Here is a 25593-nt window from a genome sequence, read left to right as displayed (position 1 = left end):
AGATGCCAATCATTTTAATTGGCACCCTGGAGTTGATTGTGCCAGCACGTCTATGAAAGAGAAAGCAGCACTGGGGACTAAACATGTGGTGAAGAATATTGTGTGCTCTTGTTTATCATTTCCTAAAAAAAATAACTGTACCACCAAATCTGTTTTTCAGAATAAGCTAAAGATATTTAAACTTTAATTTAAACTGCTAAAGAGAAATGATGCCCTTCTGTTCTTAAATAAATGATGTGGTCATCCCAATATTAGAAACAAATCAAAACTTTTACTTAAAACCAGTGTTCGAATTATGTCAAAGATTATGGAGGTCCCCTAGCTAAGCAATCCCCAACCAGCCAACCACAATCCCCTGTCCGGGGTCCCTCAATCCTTAAAGGAGGTCTGGGACCACCTCAGCCCCCCCAATTTGAACACTGCTTAAAACATTTCAATAATTGTAATACATAGATGAGACTGGGGATATGAAAAGGGATAAGAAAGACACAGGAGAAAGAAATTACATAGACATATATTTATATGCATATGAATAAAAACACATGTACATATTTGTACAATATGTTGGCTTTTTAGCCAAATAAGAAAGGGCTTTTTTGCCACAGTTCACAAAGAAATGTTTTTTAAATAAGTGCAAATAGTTAATGAGACAAAGAATTGTAAAGCATTTATATTTTTTCCATTCATTTTTTTCTGTAAGATCACATAATACAACATAAAAATACTGTGCAAAGAATCACATATTTACATACTGTTTAAGTGTTTTCTTTATTTGTTAGGAGCTGGTGCCATTATTTCATTATTTAATTTTATTATTTTCAGACGCACAGAAAAGATGTACTGTCAAAAAAGCTTATGGCTTACACGTATAATCTTTGTGTAAGAACAATGACCAATAACCTTTAAAATTTTAAAAAAGGAAATGTCTACAACAAAACAAAACACACGATGCCACACAATCACAGCAAACCGACATTATAATAAAATGGTTTACAATTATATCTGTAGCAATGTGGTCCCAAATCAAAATCAGATAAATTATTTTATTTACCGTAGGATACTAAAGAGTCAAAGCTTTGTTATGTGTTTATTACGTTTCACTAAAATGATATTTAATTGTGCTATTTTCCTAAACTTTAACTTCAATCCAAAATTACTAGCCAAGACCAAGCTCCAATTGATAGTTTCCTCTAGCAGTATGTTAACAAGGTGACCAACACATCATCAATTTTTTAAGAAACATTTTGAGAGATGTCACAGAAAACCAGTGTGTGAAGGTTTGGCTCTTCATTCAGATATCTCAACGGTATTCACAAAGTTTACTAAGCCAGTTAGGGTTTAGCTATTCAAATTGAAAAATAGCTGCACTGAACTGTACGTGATGCTCATAGAAAATAACAGTGTTCAACGACACAAACACTGTGATAAGAACTTTTGGTACTGGCTGAAATTCTGGTACCGCAATTAAATTTTTAAGGATTTTTAAGTAACCCAAACTATTTTCAAGGGTCTTTGTTCTTCAGAAGTCTTAATCTCAACCAACACTGTTTAGGAATAATGGTAGAGTTAAGAATATATGAAAAAGTTTACCATATAACTTTGATAATGTCTACACTAATGAGACAACACTATAGAAACTATAATACTAATGTGTTCCATGTTTCTGGCAGATTGATGTACAATGACTGCACAACACAATGGATCTGAGGCCCTCAAAGATTGCTTTGTTTAATAGCACAACACAACACCACTGGCATGATTATGAGGCAATGGGACATCATTATTTTTGTAATTTCAATTAGCGATGCTATTGGCACAGACATACACACTTACTATATACAGTAATACCCCCTGAAATATGGAAATACTACACGAGTCATGAGTCTGCATGGGTTAGACTAGCTTAAAATCGCTGAATGGATTTATCACACCCGTATCTCAACAAAAAACATTTCTATAGATGGCTAGAACTCTGAAGTCTCTGAATTTTTTTCAACAATCAAAAGCTGCCAATAGTTGGGGTTTAAAAAAATTATAAAATTTATTATTAATTGATATAAGCCAGAAATTAAAGAAAATCATAAAGTGCATTAGATTTAAAGTAATAAAAGAATTCACAATTTTTGGGTTGTAATACTAGAGTCATGTACTGTAAACCCAGTCTGAGTTGCCTACGGTAATTTTTATACATTTTTGCAAATGATAAGAGACTACCATTCTCCTTTTCAAGCTTAGTTTGGTGCTCTTGCAGCTGGTTACCAACACAATCTTATTGCAAATTGTACGTTTTTCTGAGATGGCTAATTTGTATGAATTTGTAAGCAAATTATACAACACCTTATGATATATATATATGGGTGTGGTTTCATTAAAAAAATATATATATCGTCGCTGTCCGATGAAAATCACGTATGTTCATTTTGCCGATTTTGAGATTTTTCGACAGATTGAATGTCCAGGTTCATTTCCGTATACAGTATGCATCACATACCTAAATGGCCAATAAAAACTTGTGAAATCATGTCATCTGATTTTCACGTATACCCATTTGGTGTCAAAGCTGTCAATCATGCCGCATATCTTCCGCCTGTGAAGCATCTCGCCGGTCTCGTAAAGTTTCATCGAAGCTCAGCACTGGATATAGCTGAATAAACATGACAATGACTTTCCTTCATCGAGGTAAACGATGCTTAAGACTGGTTTTGTGGTCTAGTGTCACATATGTTGCGTTGTATTTTTATGGTGTGTTTTCTTGTACATGTGTAATGAAATTCATTGTAATCATTGACTATTTAATGAACTGAGTGTATTCATCTGTCAATACGAAACGCGACTTGGCCATTCTAATTAATGATCGGAAGAACGCGTATCGTTCAAAGTTACTGTAAAATATGCACGCATGTCCATTTAAACTCAATTTTGGTCAAATGTGGATTATATCATTACACTGGCAAGAATATGGTTACATGTTAATATGCCGTACCAAGTATGACAACGCTACATTCAACTGCTTTTGATATACTGTGTTTTTTTCACTTTCTGAAAAGTAACCGTTTTAGACATACGAGTTTCATCGGGCAGCGACGATATATATTTTTTAATGAAACCACACCCTTAACACCAATGTCACAGTAGTGAAAGCAAATCACGCAGAATTCTACAAATGTGGTTATACAAATGAATACGAATTAGCTATTTCGTAAAATACTTATAAACTGCAATAAGTCTGCGTTGGTAAAGAGCACCAAACTAACCCAAAAGCTTATAAAGGACAATGCTAATAGCAGGATGTTTTTGTGCCTTTAAACCTATAAGATAATACATCCATCTTGTGGCTCTACTGAATAGAACTGTATGTCCATGCTTGGAGTCTAATGTGAAGCTGAATCTGTGAACATTTGATCAGTAATTTAGCATTGCTTAAGATCTTGAAGGATGAAAACAGGTGCTGAATTAATCAAAGGGACTGGTAATCATGAAAGTCAGTATATTTAGCCCTTTTTTGTCAATTACATTTGGAAGCAACTCTCTGTTAATACGCAGCATGTTAACCGGGGCAAACATCAATGTTGCTGAGCCAGTGAGGGTAATGTATAGTCATTGATGCTTTAAATTAAGATTTGAATGTGCTATGAAGAGACAAATACAATTTAAAGAGGTTTGGAAAATGACAGTATGGCCTTGATAAAAAATGCAAATAAAAGGTAATTCATTAAATGGATGCATTATATTCATTAATTCATTTCTATTTTTGAAATTGCACCGTTCTGAAGACATGGGTCATTCTCCAGACGCGCATGTTGAAGTTGCTTAAATTAATAATAATTCAGTTCTCTAGAATATTCATTTAACTGATTAGATAGATAGTTTAGCATCAGCAATCTCCAGTTTGAATAATTTGTCAGTACCTTGAAATTTAATATCTAAAGGACAATAAAAGATAGTTCTCCTATTCTTATACTTTCACGCAGACACACATTTAGATCACCGAAAACACTACCATGTTGACAATTATAGTCACTTAATTTAGAGCAGCATAAAAACGCATTACAATTATGATCAAACATAACGTCTTGACATCATTTTTTCGTCCATTTTCTTTACACCCATTTGGATAACTTAAACTTATGTTGTGAAGTAAATTTGCCTTTTACAGTTACATTTACAGAATCTGTCATCATCTGCACCAAATACACACGTAATTCATAAATGGAAGGAAATTGTGTAGCTGTGTGAACAAAAATTCACCACAAAGCATACTGAATACATTGATGCTTAATTACAAGGCTTCATCCTTTGTCTCTTGAAAACTCCTTCTAACCACACCTTAACAGGAAAGTTGGAGCCTAACTGGCCATTTTCCATGCATTTGGTTGTAGGCACTAGCGCAAGAGAGGCCAGAAAAAATGAAGACAAAGAGCAAAAACATCCTTTAGTCTCTATTTCTCTACTTGTTTGAGTTTTTGCAAACATACACACTGTCCAACAACTCCTGGCTGACCACGGCACAGGTGAGACCCCTGAGAAAGGAAGATGGGGACAGGCGAGGAACACTTTTAGGAAACTGTCTTCTTACCACCTAGCTCCCCATCTTTCCTCTCTATCCTTGTGTAGGGCTCAAATGCTGAAGATCCACACCCATATCCAGAAGGCAGTTCATGATGGGCACCCCCCAAAAGAGGCATGGTAAAGCAAAGTGAGGGAGGTGGCACCCCCAGACGCGGAGAGGGCGGAGTGCCCCCTAATGAAGACAGGGACAGTCCAAAAGTCCCACCACCGCCTGCCACAGCCCCAGGAGGCGTGGTGGTGCTACTCACCACAGAGGAAGTGGACACAGATGAGCTTCCGAGGAGACAGCCATTGCCTGGGTGAGGGTGGGCCAACAATGGATTGGGTGGAGGTGCAGGAACAGACAGGAGTCGTCCCTGCTCCAGTAGGCGCAGAATGTTGCATGTGGCGAGTGATTCAGAGGTGGATGACATCCGTTTGTCAGTGTCTTTTGTCTGGTCCTTCTTTTGTTTGGTGCGGCGGTTTTGAAACCACACTTTCACCTGCGGAACAATAAAAACTGTAAGTGAAACACAACTTTCTGAAGAAATGGGTCGTAAGCTTACTACTTTCCAAAGGGCCTGGGCAAGAACCACTAATTACTGCAAAAAATTATTTTTATACAGAGGGGATGTATTTTCCGCAACAACCTTTACTATTTCAGACTAAGGTTTCAACCAATGATTTCCTTATGAGCTCAGTGAGGCATGCTCAAAAGTGCCAGGTACTCAGGTTAAAATGCTGCTGACCTCAGATTATGAAGTGAAATGAACTCTGCATGTCCTTGTCCTCCATGTTTAATTGATACAGTGCTGCATTAAAGCATACCATGTTCTAGAGTTCGATGCTGGGTTGAGATCAAGTTCTGCTTATAAACAAAAAGAAATTAGGCCTATTAAAAATGTATCCTATCTTGACCGGGGTTTTACCCATCACCTGCAGCTCTGCCTGACCCAGGGGACCACGAATAAGGAAGGCAACTGAGACCCATTTACAACTGTGTGCATGCACACAAACACATCAACACATTGTAAGCTCTCAAAAATGCACATTCACACTCATTTTCTCACTTTTAATGTTTTTAGCTCTAAAACATGCCAGAATTTAGGTTCCAGACCCACTTAGGGCACTTCTGCTAACCACGGCCTTCAACCACAGCACTTAACACTTGTCCGATCTAAGAACACTTCTTTGCGTATGGATATATCTGTCCACACTGTCTATACTGTATTTACAAAAGTATATCTACAAGGCTACTAAATCCGAAATAACATTTAGGCAGGGATTGATTTATTATTAGGAATTTATTTGGAAAAAAATTTGGCTCCTGAATAGCTCAGAGCATTGCGTTAGTAGTGCAAAAAGTCATGGATTCGAACCCTGGGACACACATGCTGTATGCCTTGCACTGTAAGTTGCTTTGGATAAGATGTCTGCTAAATAAAATTGGGCATTCCATGACAGAATTGGTAATTGACTTTGGAGGACAACTTCTCAAAATACTGACATTCATTGGTTCAAAACAAAAGCAGTCTTAAGCCAGGTTCACAGCGCACGATTTTTGGCTGTCCCAGATGAAAGATCGCCATTGTGAAACATTCGTGACGATTTCTATGATCATAGATTTTGGTCCTTCGATGGTCAAACGATGGTACTTCACCACACAGTGAGAGAGAGATTTAAAGACGGTGGTTGTTACGGTTTTGCAATCAAAGATAGCCTGAGATTATTTTCTGGAAATGTCAGAAATTTAGCATGATCATATGACCTATACTTACTGAATAGCTAAGGAAAATTCAACATAAATTGACGTGTTGATAAACACCATGTGTGTTTAACAGGGCCAACAGTGGGCGGAGCCTATATTGTCTTTAAAAATCAGAACTAGGCCTAAGAACAGCATTGATGAAAATAGGGCACTGGAGGAGAGAAGATGACAACAAATATCCTCCTCGTACATCTACACTATTGGAATTAAATCCTCTTTAATAAGATCGAGGGTTCATAGCTAGGGCAGAGATTACTAAACACAGGATCTGCATGACCTGGATTTGCCCCCTCGCCCACGGCATCCCAATCCACTTTACTCTCATTCTTCAGCATACTCAACTAAACATATATAATCTAGGAATCATCACTACATGATGGTGCGCACACTCCAACTCATTGCAGAGCTAAATATACTACAATATTCCAATTTTTTAGATATGCGTAACCTATCGAAAACTAATTAAGAGTAGTTGCTGCCTGGCAAAATGTAATAACATTTTTCCCAAAGTATTTAAGGGCAACCGAGAGAGGGAGAGAAAGAGAGAGAGAATTGAAAATTAAATACAAATAAATTATACATTTTCAAACAATTCAAAAATTACTTTATTTTACGAATGAAAAACTTAACTCACCATCACAAGTGCCCATTCCGGAAAAGTTGGGACATTTTTTTAATTTGAATAAAATGAAAACTAAAGGAATTTCAAATCACATGAGCCAATATTTTATTCACAATAGAACATAGATAACATAGCAAATGTTAAAACTGAGACATTTTTACACTTTTATCCACTTAATTAGCCCATTTAAAATGTAATGCCTGCTACAGGTCTCATTTAGTTGGCACGGGGGCAACAAATGGCTAAAAAAAGCAAGCAGTTTTGAAAAAATTCAGCTGGGAGAACATCAAGTTAATTGATATTAAGTCTGTAACATGATTAGCTATAAAAGGTATGTCTTAGAGAAGCAGAGTCTCTCAGAAGTAAAGATGGGCAGAGGCTCTCCAATCTGTGAAAGACTGCGTAAAAAGATTATGGAAAACTTTAAAAACAATGTTCCTCAACGTCAAATTGAAAAGGCTTTGCAAATCTCATCATCTACAGTGCATTACATCATCTAAAGATTCAGAGAAACTGTAGAAATATCTGTGCGTAAGGGACAAGGCCGGAGACCTTTATTGGATGCCTGTGGTTTTCGGGCCCTCAGACGACACTGCATCGCTCATCGGCATGATTGTATCAATGACATTACTAAATGGGCCCAGGAATACTTCCAGAAACCACTGTCGATAAACACAATCCGCCGTCCCATCAGCAGATGCCAACTAAAGCTCTATCATGCAAAAAGGAAGCCATATGTGAACATGGTCCAGAAGCGCCGTCGTGTCCTGTGGGCCAAGGCTCATTTAAAACTGACTATTTCAAAGTGGAATAGTGTTCTATTGTCAGACGAGTCAAAATTTGACATTCTTGTTGGAAATCACGGACGCCGTGTCCTCCGGGCTAAAGAGGAGGGAGACCTTCCAGCATGTTCAGTTCAAAAGCCAGCTTCTCTGATGGTATGGGGGTGCATAAGTGCATACAGTATGGGCAGCTTGCATGTTTTGGAAGGCTGTGTGAATGCTAAAAGGTATATAAAGGTTTAAGTGCAACATATGCTGCCCTCCAAATGACATCTATTTCAGGGAAGGCCTTGTATATTTCAGCAGGACAATGCAAAACCACACACTGCAGCTATTACAACAGCATGGCTTCATCGTAGAAGAGTCCGAGTGCTGAACTGGCCTGCCTGCTTTCACCTATAGAGAACATTTGGCGCATCATTAAACGAAAAATGTCAAAGATGACCACAAACTCTTTAGCAGCTGGAAATCTATATAAGGCAAGAATGGGACCACATTCCAACATCAAAACTCCAGCAACTTATAGCCTCAATGCCCAGACATCTTCAAACTGTTTTGAAAAGAAAAGGAGATACTACACCATGGTAAACATGCCCTGTCCCAACTATTTTGAGACCTGTAGCAGAAATCAAATTTGAAATTAGCTCATTTTGTACATACAATTGTAAAATTTCTCAGTTTAAACGTTTGCTATGTTTTCTATGTTCTATTGTGAATAAAATGTTGGCTCATGTGATTTGAAAGTCTTTTAGTTATCATTTTATTAAAGTTTAAAAAACGCCCCAACTTTTCTGGAATTCGGGTTGTAGTATGAACATTCAGCAGGTAAGATTTTGATCAGTGCATTTGATTGTTGTCTCGCTTGGCTGCAATGCTTAACATAATATTGACATATAGACGGTTTCAGCAGTAACAACATAAACAAGTGGCTGTCGCGGTCCGCACGTAACTTCCGGTAAACTCCGCTAATAATAAATAACAACAAAGTACTTTAAACATAGTTTATTTATATAACAAGCAAAAAAACAACACATAGATTATCTAGGAAACCAAAACATTTGTTTTTTTCGACAAGGCATTTGTTCAAGAGATCAGTTTAGCAACTAGTCAGATCATTAAAAAAACGAAACCGGAAGTAAAGTTCGGATCCAGACGTGAATCACGTGCGTCCGATGAAACCGTCTATATTTGAATATTGCTATTTAAAATCTATTTAAATGACTTGGATTGCTACTTTATAAAAGAGTTACTGTATTCTCAATTGCAACCCTATGTATTTCCATGTATGTTATTCTTCTGCTGGTATAGATATTATATCAAGTATATCAAAATAAGTAAGGGAGACAGGCTTGTGCACAATTTAGAATTGAATTGAGAATGACTTCTAATTTCCAATTCAATTCTTGAATTTGAATTGATGTCAAAAACAGGATCTAGAATTAATTTGAATTAAAGGAAGCAGAATTACAATTTAATAGAAATTCAAAGAAATTCATATACATATTATGCAGTAAGTGAAGTGTTAAAAATGAAACGTTTAGCATATGTCAGATATGATTGCATTACATATTCTATAAATTATATTAGTTTGAACTACTTGTACAGATTACATTAACAGGAAATGTTTTCGCCCAGCAATTAATGTTAAAAGCTCTAGTCACATAACAAATAATTAAGTTAGATATTTTTTGTAATTGTAATTTTGTTGAACAGGATGGAACATGACTTCATTTCCCAGAATGCTTTACTTTAACCAAGTATTTAAAATGGTTCCCAAACTATTTTCCAAAGTAACTTTCCTAACACTGAATGTGTGAGATTCTTTCTGTTGTGTGACTCTGGAATTTCTTTGAATTGCCATGAATTTAATTCCACTTCCTGCCTTTTCAATTCAAATTCAACTTCCTGTAGGACGGAGTCAATTCAATTTAAATTCCAATTCATGAATTGAATGGAGGCCAATTCTGATTTTTTTTTTTTTGCACAAGCCTGAGGGGAGAATGTGTAAGCAGCAGGTTGTTATCGCAGAAATAAGTAATAAGACCTAATGTGAAGGGGCTTATTTCGAGATAACATCCTGCTGCCTGTACACTATCTTGCTAATTTTTAACGAGACCTTCCATGAGAAAAACACATTTACATTCGGTTTTAGGATAAGACAAGATGTTTAAATGTAACAAACACACTATTTGGCTGAATAATTTGTAAATATAATGTCATATGTATTATTAAAAGACATATTTAGATTTAATTTTGTGTAATATTAAACTGTACCAGTCAAAATGATTGGCAGCATCCGGGTTACCGTGTGTTATTAGTTTTGAGCGGTTGTTATCTGAAAAGAACGAACTTTGGAATATCTTGACTGGCCAATCAGAATCTAGCATTTTAGAGAGACATTTAATAATATAATATAACATTCAACAACATTCATTGAGACGTTGTGAGGACAAAAAAGCGCACACAATTTTATGGGTATTGGTTCCAAATGACTTTCAATGGACAAAAATATGTTTTAAGTAGTTCTATTAGACAATAGAGATCCATAATTACTTAAAATAAGGTCTATGGTGATATCACCCAGTTTACCAAACAACTCTAAGTCACAGTCTGACTTATAAATTCCAGTTCTAAAATAACATTTTAAACTTTGCAATAAACAACATTTAGTGGTATTTAAGCACTTTTTTAAACATGATCTTCCTATGCTTTCCACATAAGTACCATCTGTGCATGGGAATCCATTCCACTACATTAAAAAATTCAACTAATGGACTCTATACTTTAATCTTTTAAAGTTGTGTCTGTAAAAACCTCCATAGAGGCACCTGATGATCTTTTTGACACTTTTGTTGACCCCTTTCAAAAGTTAAACTGTCCCGTTGATCCCACACATGTGATAACGTGAATCGTGGGACACAATGAGGCATTCTGCTTATGGTTACCACTCAGTGACCTCTTCTTTAAGAGCTTGTGGGTCATTAATCTCATGCATCTTTAGAGAGGGATTTTTGATTTAGCCGAGGCCAGAGTTGATGTCTTTACAAACTCTCTTGGCACATGTCAGGACATATGGCATTAAGAGAACGTTTGCATCCTGGAATGTACAGGATGTACTAATTTTAGGTGTTTTATGTGTATTCTGTAATGCAGAGCATCAGGTTTTGCATCAAGCCCCAGATGCTACATTCAAAAAATAGTGACAAACAAGTGCAATTGTTGGAAAAAACAATAAAATTACAAAAGATTAACAGGAAAATTCTGATGGTTTCATGCACTTGAATCATCCAGATAAAATGCAACTCTTCGCCTGCATATCACCTTCTCCTGACCTTGTTGTTCTACCCAATTTTACCTGTTCCCTCTGCACCCGTATACCCCGACCCTTAGCCCTGGTTTGGGTAAAACACGTGCCCATGCAGGTTCAGCCAAGGGTCAACCCTGTCTTAACGCATGGCTGGTAGATATGGCTCTATAATCCTGCTTACAGCAAAAGCACTTTGACAATTATTTGCTCCCTTCCCCCAGCTCTACTGACATATGTGATCAGCCAATTAGGCTTACAGTATGAGAGTAGATACAGATAGACTGTGCATTCCTAATGAATTTAAAAAAAAGGTCAAACTACAGAGCCCCTAGTGGTGAACCTCCAATACCACAGGCTAGTAATATAAAGGTGATGGCTAGGTGGTCATTTACTGGTACAAGAGCCCAACTGCAAGTTTCTATAATATTTTTTGTTCCTAAATATGGTTAGGTTTCAACCTAAATGTAAGTATAGGATGTTTCCTTGTTTTATCGTAACTCTGAATACAGCTCTTCTCAACAAGCCAATGTATCAGTAATGCATTTTTAAACCTCATTCGTATTAGCAGCAGGGTGCAGAAAAACTTTTTCAACTCCTAATCTTATAGACCCCTTCACGGTTCACGTCACAGGCGGTTCCCACTGCGCATGTCGGGGTCAGAAAAGCCATTACAGCAGATTGAGTCAAAAATGCCTACTTACGTCGTGGGCTGTAAACATCGCACCAGGTCTTCCGTTAAGTTTTCGCGATTCATGCAGAATCTCAAAAACAAAAAAATATAACATCTGCTGCTGCAAGTAATTAACGTGCACGTGGACTGAAACAATGCAAATATCAAAGAGGCTTGTGTTTGTAGTGCTCACTTCATTTGAGGTAAGTCATCATTTTTCAGCCCTGTTAGATTAAATTATAAAGCCTGGATGGTATGAAAAGTTTGACCCCATGCTGCACACGCACCCGATAGTCAACCTTGAAGGGGTCTACAGTTGTCGCGGTTACACATCAGGTCGAAACTTTGCTTTTGGTTTCTGTTTGTTTAATGGTCTGGCTAGTGGCTAAATGGAACCCTAGAACAAATTCCTTGTTAAAAAAATTAATATTTTGGTTTTCTAAAGATGAGGGGAGATCACTGTAAAGAAGGTTTGGCAGTCGATTTGTAGTTAACATTATATAGTACACATTTCCCTTACGAAACAAAAATTATATTGCAGTATATTGGAAAATGTCATGTGATATATTATGCAATATATTCGTAGTTTCCAATATTTTGCAATATATGCATAGACTATACATGTATATATGATACAAAATATATTGCAATCAAGACCAAAAAGGCACTATATTTTTTACATGTAATAGTTTGTCTAGCTTTAAGTCACCAGGTGAAAACATGGTTATAAGTCATTTAAATCTGTGAAGAACCAAGATGGCCTTCTAACCAGGATAATGGACTGTTCTTTTGGCAATTTATTTCTTTGTTTTTCCATGGTTCCAAAAGTTTCTTAAAAGTTTTTATTATTATTTATTTATTAATTATTGTCTGTGCATTTTGTTTTCAGATATTGTATTTATATTGTATAACGGCACTGCTGAAAGTTTGAAATAGACATTGGTAATTTAAATTGCTTTAATTTATATTTTGTATATTTTCTGTTTAATGGCACTCTTTTAAAATGTAATTTATGTAAATGTAATGCAACACATTTATGTAATGTAATGTAAAGCCGATCACATTTCCTTTGTCTGACCATATGCAAAACCTCTTGTGGTTTTAATAGGCCTGTGTAGCTCAGTACCTGAATAAGGGTTTAGTATCTGTGCCAGATTAAAAGAAAATAAAGGTGTTTTTTGATAGATTACCAATTAGTCTGTGTTAATATGTGGTGTAAATGTTTGTACATATACTGTATGTATATGTATATATATATATATATATATATATATATATATATATATATATATATATATATATATATATATATATATATATATATATATATATATATATATATATATATATATATATATACATATATATATATATATATATATATATATATATATATATATACATATATATATACACATATATACACATACATACACATACATACACATACATACATACATACATACATACATACATACATACATACATACATACATACATACATACATATATATATATATATATATATATATATATATATATATAATGTATATATGTGTATATATGTGTATATATGTGTATGTATGTATATATATATCACATTACCATATATGTACATACATTGTATGTGCATGTTCTCATATATGTACACATATTGTGCATACATCTGCAATATATATGTACATATATTTAACATATTTTCCATCTATATTTGAAATATATTTTATTTTCATACATGTGACACTATATTTGTTAATTTTCGCATATAAATCGGAATACAATATGGCATATATTTTGAGTTATATAAACATATTATATTCATGTGCAATATATTGAAAGCGTCAATCTTTTGTATATTTTGCAATATACTGCAATATATTACATATGTTTAGAATATATGTACCATCAATATATTATTCCATGTAATATATTGGAAAATAGAAAGGAAAATAATATATTATAATATATTTCAATATATTTCAAGTAATATATTCGTAAATATATTTTCCTTTCGTAAGGGTTTACATGCTCATTGTCGGTTTTTTTATGAATTATGACCTAAGGTAATCTACTTGTTGTTTATTTAGCTTTTTGTTAGAAATAAACTACTCTAAAATGACTTTGTTGTTATTGATTCTTTGCAGAGTTTACCAGTTATGTTTGTTCCACGAAAGCCGTTTGTTTACATTGTTACTGCTAAAACCGTTTATACTGTATGTTAGCAACAAGGAGCCATAGTAAGGATGCCTTAGATAACAGAAATTTTAATTAACCATCCAAATCAGCACCTTACACCCAGACCATGAATGGAGCGGGTGTGGCTTCCAGACCCCAGCTGTAACTTGTCTGGGGTTTAGCCACACATTTTATCTTAATTATTATTGTTACACCCTCATAATTAACTCTTTTAAATTGTCTCAACTTATATGTTCTTTGGGTCTTTCACATTTTCTAGCCAACATCTCATCTGCCTGATCCAGCCATTACGTTATTTTACATGCAGTCTGACCGGGAGCAAAGAACAATGCAGAACAAGAGCATTCGTAAAGTAAATCACTCTGTCTGTTTATATATGCCTGTCTGTCTGTCTGTCTGTCTGTCTATCTAAAGTACACTACTGGTCAAAAAGTTCAGAATCATAATTTCAACTTAATTTTAATTTTGCTGAGTACAGGTACTGAGCCAATAAAATGCATGAAAAGAACATGAAAAACGTTTCAGTCAAGTGATACTAAACTTTTTACCAATTGTAAACATCTTTTATAAAACAGACAGTTCACTGAAGTCAACAGCTAGTTGCTAAACTAAACTGATTACGTTTTAATATGCAGTAACATTTTTAGAACTGTCATCAGTTTTGAGAGAGAGTCATTGCTTGACCCATTTTCTTTTTTCCAGGCTTACATGATCCTAGCCAATAATCTTTCTCGTGGATGAACTGAAAGCAACAGAAGACTGGCACAATGTCTTAAAAATACTGGTGGTCTCAGGAATAAGGACCACACAGCAGTGCGAAATAACATTTCAATGCAAACTAAACAGACATGCTCAATTGCAATTTACAGTAAAAAGTTCATAAAGGTCATACAAAACTTCATACAGGGCATACAGTCATTACATTTATTCTCCCCCACTATTTTATCTTTATCTTTACTGGCTAAAGTGAACATGGTCAAGGTTAACATGTGTTACGTGGTAGAAAAGAAACCAAGTTGGCACATTTTGCTCAGTGGCATTGATTATTCTTTACCAGTCTAAATGTGATTTAAGATAGGAATGCATTGTGTGTGACAAAATAATTTAATTCCAAAGTAAAGACTGTGCACTTTGTCCTTGAGCAAATGGTAAAGTTTATGAAAAAGAAGAAAACGGCAAAGACAAAATAATTCAGAAAAGAGACTACAGACACAGACTAAGGACAGTGTATTAGGGTCAAAGCTACTGGAAATTTTCTTTTGGTACTTTAAGCTAATTTGATTATAGGGGGGTTTGAGGTTGTAATGCATGACTTTGTTTATTAACATATTTACATTTTAGGAATGAACCCACCCAAAACATTTCTTGTAACTTCAGCTAGAATGAACAGTTTAAATAAAACAGAAATACAAAAGGCTCAAAAGATTCAAAGTCCAAATCGGCAGGCATAACATGACTGTATGAGTGTATCTTCAGGTTTGTGCGTTGTACTCTGCAGGAACATTGTTGCTGGCAACGAAAAAATAAAATATTTCACATACAAACTTAAGGTTTTCAGGATTGCCAGTTCATTTCTTTTAAAACTGCTTTTAAAACCGTAAGACCCACAAATTCAGCAGCATTTGGATGTAATGTTTGCCAGCTTTGATTGTTGATCAACCTTATCCTCTAAAACTGCACTGCCCAAGTGTTCTACAATATATCTGTGGTTTAAAACATGCTGTGTAAATGCTTTAGAAACTAATAAAACATAATCAGAGTTCCCCACCATTCAGCAATAGGTCTTTGTTTAAGTGAACCCTGCGTTTTGCTTAGTTATGCGAAGGTCACTGTGATGGAAAAGACTTATTGTGTTTAACTCTGGCCCTGAGAAGAGGCATGCTGATGTGAACTGTCACTCACTCAGCTAATGAAAAAGCTCTTACTTTCATAAACACAAAGATAAACCTGTGCAGAGTGTTGCATAAAGCCTGTTTATTTGCTTACACTTTATTCAAAGGGGTCTAAACCCAGAAATGTGTGTATCCTTCTATGAAAGATAAATTGGTTATCACTTAGTGATTCCAAGCCAGTTTATGCACAACAAAAATAAAGTACGTAGAGCGATTCTGTGCAGATTAAGTCTGGATGTAAATGATAACACAATCTCAAATTGGTATGAAAATGCTGTATGCTCAATAATCAATCAGGATGCCTCACTACATCAACATGGCTCCATAATGTCATGTGCGGCTACCCTGCTGTGTTTTGCTGGAGCGGGGAGCCACCTGCTGGGGATAAGGCTTGGGGGAAAGCCTATTTTTTATTTAAATAAATAAGGAATCCTTCATATATATCCTTCAAATGTTCATTCATTTAGCCAATTATATCTCTTATAAGCAAAACAAACTGACTAAACTGATTCCTCACTCTTGTACTGCCTCTCAGGGTCAAATGAACTGTTTTTTAACAATGTAAACTCCTTTAAGTTCATTAAGGTAATTGAGTCATTTACATTGCCATGAATCTTATAAGCATCTAGAAACAGGCCTACATATTTTTAAAAGAAATGTTCATTGAAGTGCTTATTGAAAGTAAAAGTGTAATACATTTCCATACAGTCCATGATTTGACTTATGGAGTGTGTTATTAATTATCTACAGCTACAAGAAATAACGTGGTGCAGTGGTGGAATCAGATGTTTAAACAGAGTTATTAAATTATTTCCATATTCATATTTACATTCTTCGCCAAACTACTTCAAACAATAAGATGGTACTTCCAAAACAATGCTATTACCTTTTCATCTATCCAAACAATGTAAGATACCTCTTCATCTATTAATTTGTCTCTATGGCAAAGATTTACATTTCAGTGAGAAATCAGTCTGCTTTGCCTGTATTTATTAATTAATTTATTTATTGTTTAACGCTTTCGATTTTGTTATTTGGCCATTTTTTAACGGGTTGTACATTGTATTGATCCGCATTAAAGAACACATCATCTATACTGAGCTTTAGAACCATTAACATTTTAATCGGAAATAAAGTAGAATGAAAAAAGAAGAAAGAAAGAGTAAAACTTTTTCAATCAAAACAGAATAGAAAATAGAATAAATAATAGAATAGTTCGACGTGTAAAAAATAAAACTTGCCACATCGAATATACACATTTACTATATGTACTGTAAAATGTATTTAGTGCACTGATACTGCAATATATTACCATTTTCCATATTATGCCTGCCAAAACAACGCAAACAACTTTTACCCACATTTTGCTCTTTCGTGAAATACACAACTCTCCAGCAATAACCGTAAAACAAAATACCCATATCACATCGGGAAAAAATAATGTACCAGAATGAAATGGAATAATGACGTATAACTGTCCAATGCGTAAAATATTCCAAAATACAGTGGAATAAATAGTATGATTAACAGATTAACATATTCTGTATATAAATAATTTAATTGTTATTGGTACCAAATTTTTTAAAAATATTTTATAGCACCTCCATACTTCATTGACAATTATACAAACAACGGTAAAGACATAAAAAGGAGTATTTTTTTTAAACATTACTGAGAGCTCCCTTCATTTTACTCTATGGAAACATTATTCATTGTATACAGATAGATAAAAATTTCACGATTGGATAAAATAAATTAAAATACCTTTATTGTGCCTTAGTTCTGCATATCGGGTCTGCGTTGTGCATTTTTTTTTACAATTGTCAAAATGGACTAAAGTTTGTGCGCCGGGGGCATCAGTGAATATGAATGAATGGATTAGCAATGCAACATGTACATTTTAAAAGCATTTTCATAACGATCAATATGGAAAAGCTAATTTGTGGCATTGAAGATGATTTATTGAGTGTCCCAGCACGGCCCTAATTTAACAAATTTGGTATTCTTCCTTTACAGTTTAACTGCAGAGAAGTGTATGTTTAAAAAGCAGAAGATTTTTTTACTTTAGATATTTAGATATTTTTTGTACTTTTAGTATTAAAAGTATTTTGAAATGGAGTTACATTTCAAATAAAAAAAACTAAAAGCAAAACCTGCATGTTGTGAGAAAAAAATATATATAGCCTATATAAAAGAACAATTTTCACAGACTTTTAAGTGTAAAGTGAACACTTTTGTGTTCAGATGGTTTTGTATCTTTTTTATTGTTTATGTTTGACACGTTTTGAATCAAGTTTTTCTACTGCTCTGACAACACTTTTAAGTTATTTTAGGTTATTTTACATGTTTAATTCGTAGAATTCTCATGTTACAACAGAGATCATGTGAACAGAGATATACTTACCTTTTTCCAAAATATTTCCTATAAAAGATTAAATCGCATAAAGAACCCAAACGGCAATGTGCACATGGCTGTGAAAACTGGTAAGTATCCTAAAAACAGGCAGCAATACTGAATCACTAAGGTAGAATGGAGTAACTACGCCAAACTTTAATAAAAATCGAATAAAAACCCATTTTGTTTATGTTTATTCATTTTCAAGTCTATTTTCTCTGAATCGGAGCATAGTGGAAGTGGAGCTAACTTGTCTGTCACTGGATATGGCTGTTTCCCAAACTGCACTGAATATATTTACGGCAAGTAAGAATTCGTCCACAATGCGAATTCTTACAATGCTTGGGGTAGACCAGTAGACAGTCTGAAAAAGTCCTCGCGAAAACGGCATTTCATTAATATGCAGCAATTAAACAGTTAAAGAAATCTGGGCATGTGATATTTAAACAAGCATGCATACAAGTCAGAAACGATGTCCACAAACAAATTACTAATGACATGACTATGGAGTTTCGGAGAAAAGGTCTGCCAGCAATAAGATGAAAACAATGCGTAATAGAATAATGTACTTCATATTTTCAATTCTTCATCAACGCTTCATCAAGTCTAGAATGAGCCCGTTGCCTAAACAGATAATATGTTAAACTGCTTTAAAATTACTACATCACTGTATCACTGTATACAATTACAAATACAAAACGAAGTGTTGAGTTGAGTTAAAGTTTGAAAAATTAGTGTTTATGATTTTGGACGTACACAATAAAACTGCCTACAGAGGAAATTGAAGGACATATAAAGGGGAATATATGGGTTTACAGTATTATATTCTATTTTGTGTAATATTTTGTATGATATTGTGTATTATTTCGAAAAGGTTTGGTATGACGTATAAGATATGCAAAAATTAGTAATTGCTAATTATATGGATTTATCAGATGTGAGTCGTCATTCTTACTCAAAATCACTTAAAGCCACGAAAAAATATCTATCCATTTCAGGGACTAGGCATATTTTAGTTCTTTACTCTTTGTAAAGAAGCTGCAGCAACAACTTTGCAAAAAAACAAACTTTAAAGTGACGCAATTCATAATATGATGCTTATAACTGAGCCCACAGTTTTTTCATTATTTCTTCACGTCGTGATAAAAAAGCGCCGCCCACTAACGCCCACTGTGCGAATACTAATTATAAGTATTGTGTCTATAACAATGCAAGCTGACATGCAGCATTTGCTGAAAAAGCTCAGTAACTCTCACGCATGATTTGACTTCTATACTCTTGTTATATTTTTGCCACTTTGGTACAGCAACTTGACTTAGTGTAATCTATTGCTGTATCTGTCAAAAACACTCACTAGTCATTAACTTATTTTCTAGTAAATGTATTTTCTCTTGTCAAATTGATGAATTTCTAAAAAACCAAAAAGGCAACAAGGACACTCATACAATTGATATTGTTTAATGAAATAAAGTTAGGTAAAGTATCAGTGTAGTCGCTTTATGTTTCATATTTTCAGATTTAGTTGTTTAATATAAATAGGCATTTTGTTCTTATTATTGTATTTTTGGATGCTTTCGCACATATGTAGATGTCTGTAAGATATAAATAGTGAACAATGTTGAAAAATTAGACAATAGGCCTATACTTATAATAACACGCATTAATTCCCAGATAGCACAGGTAGCATATGTCTGATGTCTGCTAAAGATCTGGAATACATCTGATGTGTAAAAACATCTGATAAAGGACTTAGAAAGAGCTGTTTTACATATGCTACATTCTAAACAAAAAACGTCTTGCAGATCTTCAATATGTCTATATGAAATCTTTTAGGTGATGTCTCAGAGACGTATTGCAGATAAGCAAACAATAAAAAAATACATCTTGCAGATGTAAACGCAGAAATCAAATAGACCTCTCCGAAATGTATGTGTTCTTTTGTTGTTATTTATTAATATAGCCTATTTGTGATTAATTGCAACTGCAGACAGAGGTGATAAAATGGTTAGCCTAAACCCATAAAAATCCAGCCTAAACCACGCACACACACATATAGATTCAGCTTTAAAGCACAGAACAACATGAGTAATAAGCCTTAATTTGTGTTATACCTGAGTTTCTGAAAGATTCAGCTGTCTCGCGAGATCTGTGCGCTCGCGGCCGACGACGTACTGACATCGCTGGAACTCGAGCTCGAGTCGATAAAGCTGCTCAGCAGTGAAGGAAGTCCGCGTGCGTTTCGGTCGGTCTAGGTCGAGGCCTTTTGGCAGCACAATCTCCCGAATAGTGCCCTTGGCGTCTGTTTAGGACACATATACAATAAATATGTTACTTTTTATTTCGAATTTTCTCTTTCATAATGTACCTTGGGTGGGGCAGAATCATTCGATGATTAGGGCAAGAACCCGTAAATATTGATACTTCGATATTCTCTGTCAAATATATTTTAAAATATTTTTCTTATTAAAATAGCATTGGATACTTTTTTATAAATCCGTGAAAGAACGTCACGAATAGGCACAATTTAACGTAAACCGAAAGACATACACGGATAGTCTACTATTAAGAGAATAATAATATATAGTGTGGGTAGGTTAGTGGCCAAACCCTTAAAAAGTAAGAACAATTACTTGTTAAGGTTGGGCTGAATCATTTAGGCGGAATAAAGCTGAGCAGAATTATGAAACAAAAACTTTTACCAAAAACGCTGGTCAAAGAGGTGTCTTAAGGTCCAACATTTTTCCGATTAGGTTAGAGTACAATACAAATTAGTCAGAAATTAGATTAGTCAGAAGTTATTTTAACATTGACTTTATTCACATTTGATCACATAGTGTCATGATAATGTGAACTCATAAAAGGACCGGCTTGAAGTTGGTTTAAAGAAACTGAATTTATTAAAAGATGTAGGCTACACCACCCACACCAGAGCCTACCCTGCTGAAAATAAAACAATAGAAACCGTCACAGAAATTTAATTGGTTTCCATTAAAATAATATTAGGAACCATTAGCGTTTACCACTAAAACCACTATAAAATTTATTTTTGTATTTTGAGACATATTCCAGTAGGATTGAATGGTCCGACCAAAAGAACCCAACATATACCAGTAGTGACCATTATAGTTTCCATTATAAAATTAGCATTAAAACCATTAAATCCAATATAATTTCTGTGATGGGTTCTATTGGTTTTTTAGCACTACTTAACCTTTTTTAAAAAACAAAATCATATTAATTCGCAATGGCTGTTGTTACATGATATTAAGCACTGATATGGTAGCCTATTATTAGAAATAATTTTATTTGTTTTATTGTCTTAAATTATATGGCATAGTATTAAGCTTTTGCATGACGTTGGTTCTAGCTCCGCCTGTCATTATGTCTGCCTAGCAACCCAGTTCTGTAATATCACACTTGTGTGAACTGTAATATCACAATAACTTAAATCGTATCTGTAGTTATGACGCATTAACTGTTTATAGCAAAATCTTTATTAATTGCCCTTTCCTCACAGTTGAAAATTGACGTTAGCCCAGCGGCCTTTAACACAGACTTGCTGACCTTTCACTGACCCAAAGGTTCTCACGAGGGATCTGGCGCATTCAATCGTCAGCTTTAAAAACAAATAGTGACACTGGGGATTGTGGGCTTAACCAAGGCCACTGCGCCAATACTCAAACACGTTTTGCTTTTCCGCTCATTCATCTCCAGAGCTGTAACTGCACTCTTAAAACGAATGTGTTAAAATAACACATCTTGTGTCTAGTTAAGGACAACAAATCTATTGTGTGTGATCTATTATTTTACACATATAACACATTCGTTTTAAGAGTGTGCAAAGGTGCAACTCAGATACAATTTTATGACCTACTCTAGCCAAAATATTTTGTATATTAATAGGATGAATGCAAAAATCTTCCAAACTATAGGTCACTGTTACAACCCCAGAAGCTGTCCAAGAACAACAATTAAAAGATAGTAAAACGTATTTTAAACGATCCACTGCTACTGTACATTTTGTGCTCATTTTTTAACTGTGTAATAATCTCAAATATATATGTAGGTAACGTATGGACTACGTTTTGATTAGAATTACACCAAGAAAAAAAAACATTTGCAGAAGGCTAATAATACCAGACTGTGCTTATGTAAAATTCTGTCCGAAATTAGTTTTTAAAAATGAATAATGATGAAAAAGAATATGCTTACTTTTTTATAGTGTGAATCAAAATTGTTTATTTTTTATTTAATTAGTAAACGGTTATTATAATTTCTAGTTTTTTAAAAGTTAAAAAAAACGCTTTAAAAAATATTTTTTCAAATATAAAATTACGCTTTGTAGTTAGATATTGTTCAAAATACTACATTTAAAAGAATGGTTATCAAAGGAATGGTTAATGTTAGCATACTTTTTAGCACACCTTGGCATACAAGGTTACACAGAAATACAAGGGCACACACAAAAACATTCAAACAAACAGAAAGCTAAACACACTAATGGCTAAAAGCCAGAAGTTTGTATGATATTATCTACCCATAATCCCTTTAATAAATGTGTAAAACTGAGCTTGGTATTTAAATTTACGTCATTAAACCTGGCATTTTTGTTAAATAATTTAATCATTATAATTTGATGATGTTTAAGATTTTGGGGAATTAAATTTTAGATTATGTACAATGTATGTAATGGTGTTTTTATACCCACTATTTAAATTCAGTTTTGTATGACTGTTTCTGTAAATGTTCGAACACTATAAATTTATCAAATAAATGGAAATACCATACACTTTAATATTTTACTTACAGTCACTACAGGAAAAAATGCATAGTAGGCCTAATATTAAGATATTTTTTCCTAAATATTGCCTACTTCAAAAGACAAAATCACCCATGTTTATAGATTAGCAGCAAACATTTTATTGAAAAATGAAAAGAAACGACTGTTCGATCACTCACCTCTGACTAAAATTCTTCGACAGTAGTCCGGATCGACTCCTAAAAGTTTATCGTGGCCATCCTCGCTAGATGAAGTCGGTGTGGATGCCGACGTCCCTGGTGTGTCAGTAGAAATCTGAACAGGTGACCGGTTTCCCACATCAGTCCGGCTTTTAGAATCTCTTCCTCTATCACGACACAACGAATTTGATCCACAGTGGTTTCGGTCTTCGGCGATTCCATCGCCCATATTCGTAGTTTGATCAAACATCTAACAATTTAAGTACTTTATTTTTACACCAACTTTTTGAGTTTTAAGAGAGGTTAAGAAAATTGTCAATGTCCGTTATCTTGCCGTTCTGTCGTCTGTTTCCTTTAGAAAAGTGCGAGGTTATTTCCAAAACAGCATAAAATTCGAATCCAGTCAAAAAGTCCAGCGACGTTTAAATGCCGAAGTATTTTAGCATGTTCCGGGATCCGGCATCCATGCAAATTGAGATCTATAGAAAAAGGGAAGTAAAACTGAGGTTGAGGGGGGCCCTGTGGGCAAGTGAAAGGACCCTCCTCAGCTATAGGATCGTCTTCAACCAAAAATACATTCTGCATATATGCAGTAGGTTTTAAGATCTATGACCGAGGCACTGGGAGGCGCTTCACTGCTTAACCACGTATAAGTAATTCCACACAACAAACACGCATTTGAACGCAGCAGCCTTTCCCTTTTCCGTATCACTTCTATAGTCCATTTACTCGTTGACTGCTCGATTTTTTTCTTTGCTGCTCTGGGCTGGTGAGCTATGATGTCTGAAGAAAAAGCCAGCGGATTTCAGGATTTCCGCGAGAGGAGGGGGATTTTTACACTGGACCAAGTCTAAAAAATCCTATTATTAAAAGTAAATAAAATAATTACCAAGATAAATATACATTCACATTTTTGAAAATCACAAATAAATTAAGCATACTGTCTGCTTGTAGAGCCGTTATTTGGATTTGTAATACCAGAATATTCTAAACGTTTTGTTTCTAAACTGACTGACAGCGTTGACGTCACTTCCTGGTTGTAATTCATCCATTGATTGGTAAACAGAGACGAGTAAGAGCACGACATATAGTTTAAATGCAATAGCGGCCAGATAAAGTTTCTTTTTGTTTGTCCTCACAATTAAACAAATAATAATATTTACACTTTCGTTTTTCATTCGTTCATCCGGAACGAATAAAAGGACAAATATGGTAGGTTATAATTTCAACCGCAAATGTGATTAGAATAAGGTAAGGCTACATTTACCATTGTTTTTACATTTTCTTTATTCTCGTTATGATGAATGCAGACTGTTTAAGTATATAAAAAGTAAATAGCAATTTGGGGAAGATAAATATTAAATATTGTAAGTATTTATTCGTGTCACCAAAAACTGGATGTGAAATAAAATACAATTTAATAAAATGCACTTGTGTTCTTCGGCCCATGCTATCTTCATATTATTTAGTTGTTCTCTTCTTTACTTAATTTTAAATTATAATTAAATTTTAAATCTTTGTTTACTTAACGAGAAAACGTACACTGGAGCAGCCCACTAGAAAGAATATGCTTTAGCAAGATTTCAGGCGAGACGAGAGATATGTTTGTCAGATGCACGGTAGAAAACTGCGTTTTAAAACAGAGAACATTTGATCTAAAATTAAATTCATAATTACTTTTGAAGACAAATAAAAACCAACGTCATACATTTGAATTCGCTAAAAATAAGCATGTCAGTTTGTTCAAAGACTTGCCAGAGAATGCAAAGCTGTAAACATAAATACAAGATATAGCTAATATAAAGAAAACATATATATTTTTTAATTTAGGCACTACAAAATTCCCATATTATTTAATAGTTTTACTGTTATTCTACAATTATTTGTCCAAATTCCCTGTTCGGGCCCTGAGATCATAGAACTAGTCTGTTCCACCTGATTTAGGTTGTCAACTGTTGGTGGAAGGTCATTTTGTGTCAATGCTTCTTAATTATGGAATTTACTAAAAAATGGTGCTAAATAGTACAAAAAGCTCGTAATCATAGGGGAACCATTTTAACACTATAGCACCTCTGTAGTAAGTGGTGCTAAAGCATGACTTATGGTTTAACGTAGCAGAATGTGGTCTACAGAGGTGCAACCCATGTTCTGTTTAGCACTAAAAAATAGTTCCCCTATAATTATGAGCCAGTGAACAACTTTTGGTGCTATTAAGCAACATTTTTTAAAGAGTACCCTTTATTCTACATAACACTTCATCTTGCCCATTTTCAAGACTTAACTAAAAATATTTGTGCTGTGTGTGACTTTATGTACCTGTGTTGTGCTACAGCGTTAAATTTAGTTATGTTTATAAGTTTATAAAGCGATATTGAGCTGTGGGGAAATAAAACAACTTCTACAATGTGAAATGAGCAGGTGTGTTCAAACTTTCGACTGGTATTGTATTTATAT

The 25593-nt window shown here is 34.4% G+C and overlaps 1 protein-coding gene across 1 annotated transcript; it reads right to left on the bottom strand.

Annotated features, from left to right (window-relative positions):
- Window positions 1–1343: 1343 nt before the first annotated feature.
- vax2 (ventral anterior homeobox 2) lies at window positions 1344–24163 on the bottom strand. Its single transcript, XM_055191250.2, has 3 exons — window positions 23140–24163; window positions 20292–20479; window positions 1344–5051 (listed from the first exon to the last, which is right to left on the bottom strand). Exons 1-3 carry the CDS (start codon window positions 23387–23389, stop codon window positions 4557–4559), a joined length of 933 nt encoding a protein of 310 aa, XP_055047225.1. The 5' UTR covers window positions 23390–24163; the 3' UTR covers window positions 1344–4556.
- Between the last annotated feature and the right edge of the window lie 1430 nt (window positions 24164–25593).

This window comes from Misgurnus anguillicaudatus, chromosome 21 (genome assembly GCF_027580225.2).
Source record: "Misgurnus anguillicaudatus chromosome 21, ASM2758022v2, whole genome shotgun sequence".
Taxonomy (NCBI): domain Eukaryota; kingdom Metazoa; phylum Chordata; class Actinopteri; order Cypriniformes; family Cobitidae; genus Misgurnus; species Misgurnus anguillicaudatus.
This window is presented reverse-complemented; position numbering and strand designations above follow the sequence as displayed.

Excerpts from the sequence above, each read along its gene's own strand:
- vax2 (XM_055191250.2), bottom strand. The coding sequence starts at position 23,389 with ATGTTTGATCAAACTACGAATATGGGCGATGGAATCGCCGAAGACCGA. Across the intron at positions 20,480-23,139 it reads TCGAAGAATTTTAGTCAGAG|ACGCCAAGGGCACTATTCGG; the intron begins GTGAGTGATCGA and ends TGTCCTAAACAG. Across the intron at positions 5,052-20,291 it reads TGAATCTTTCAGAAACTCAG|GTGAAAGTGTGGTTTCAAAA; the intron begins GTATAACACAAA and ends ATTGTTCCGCAG.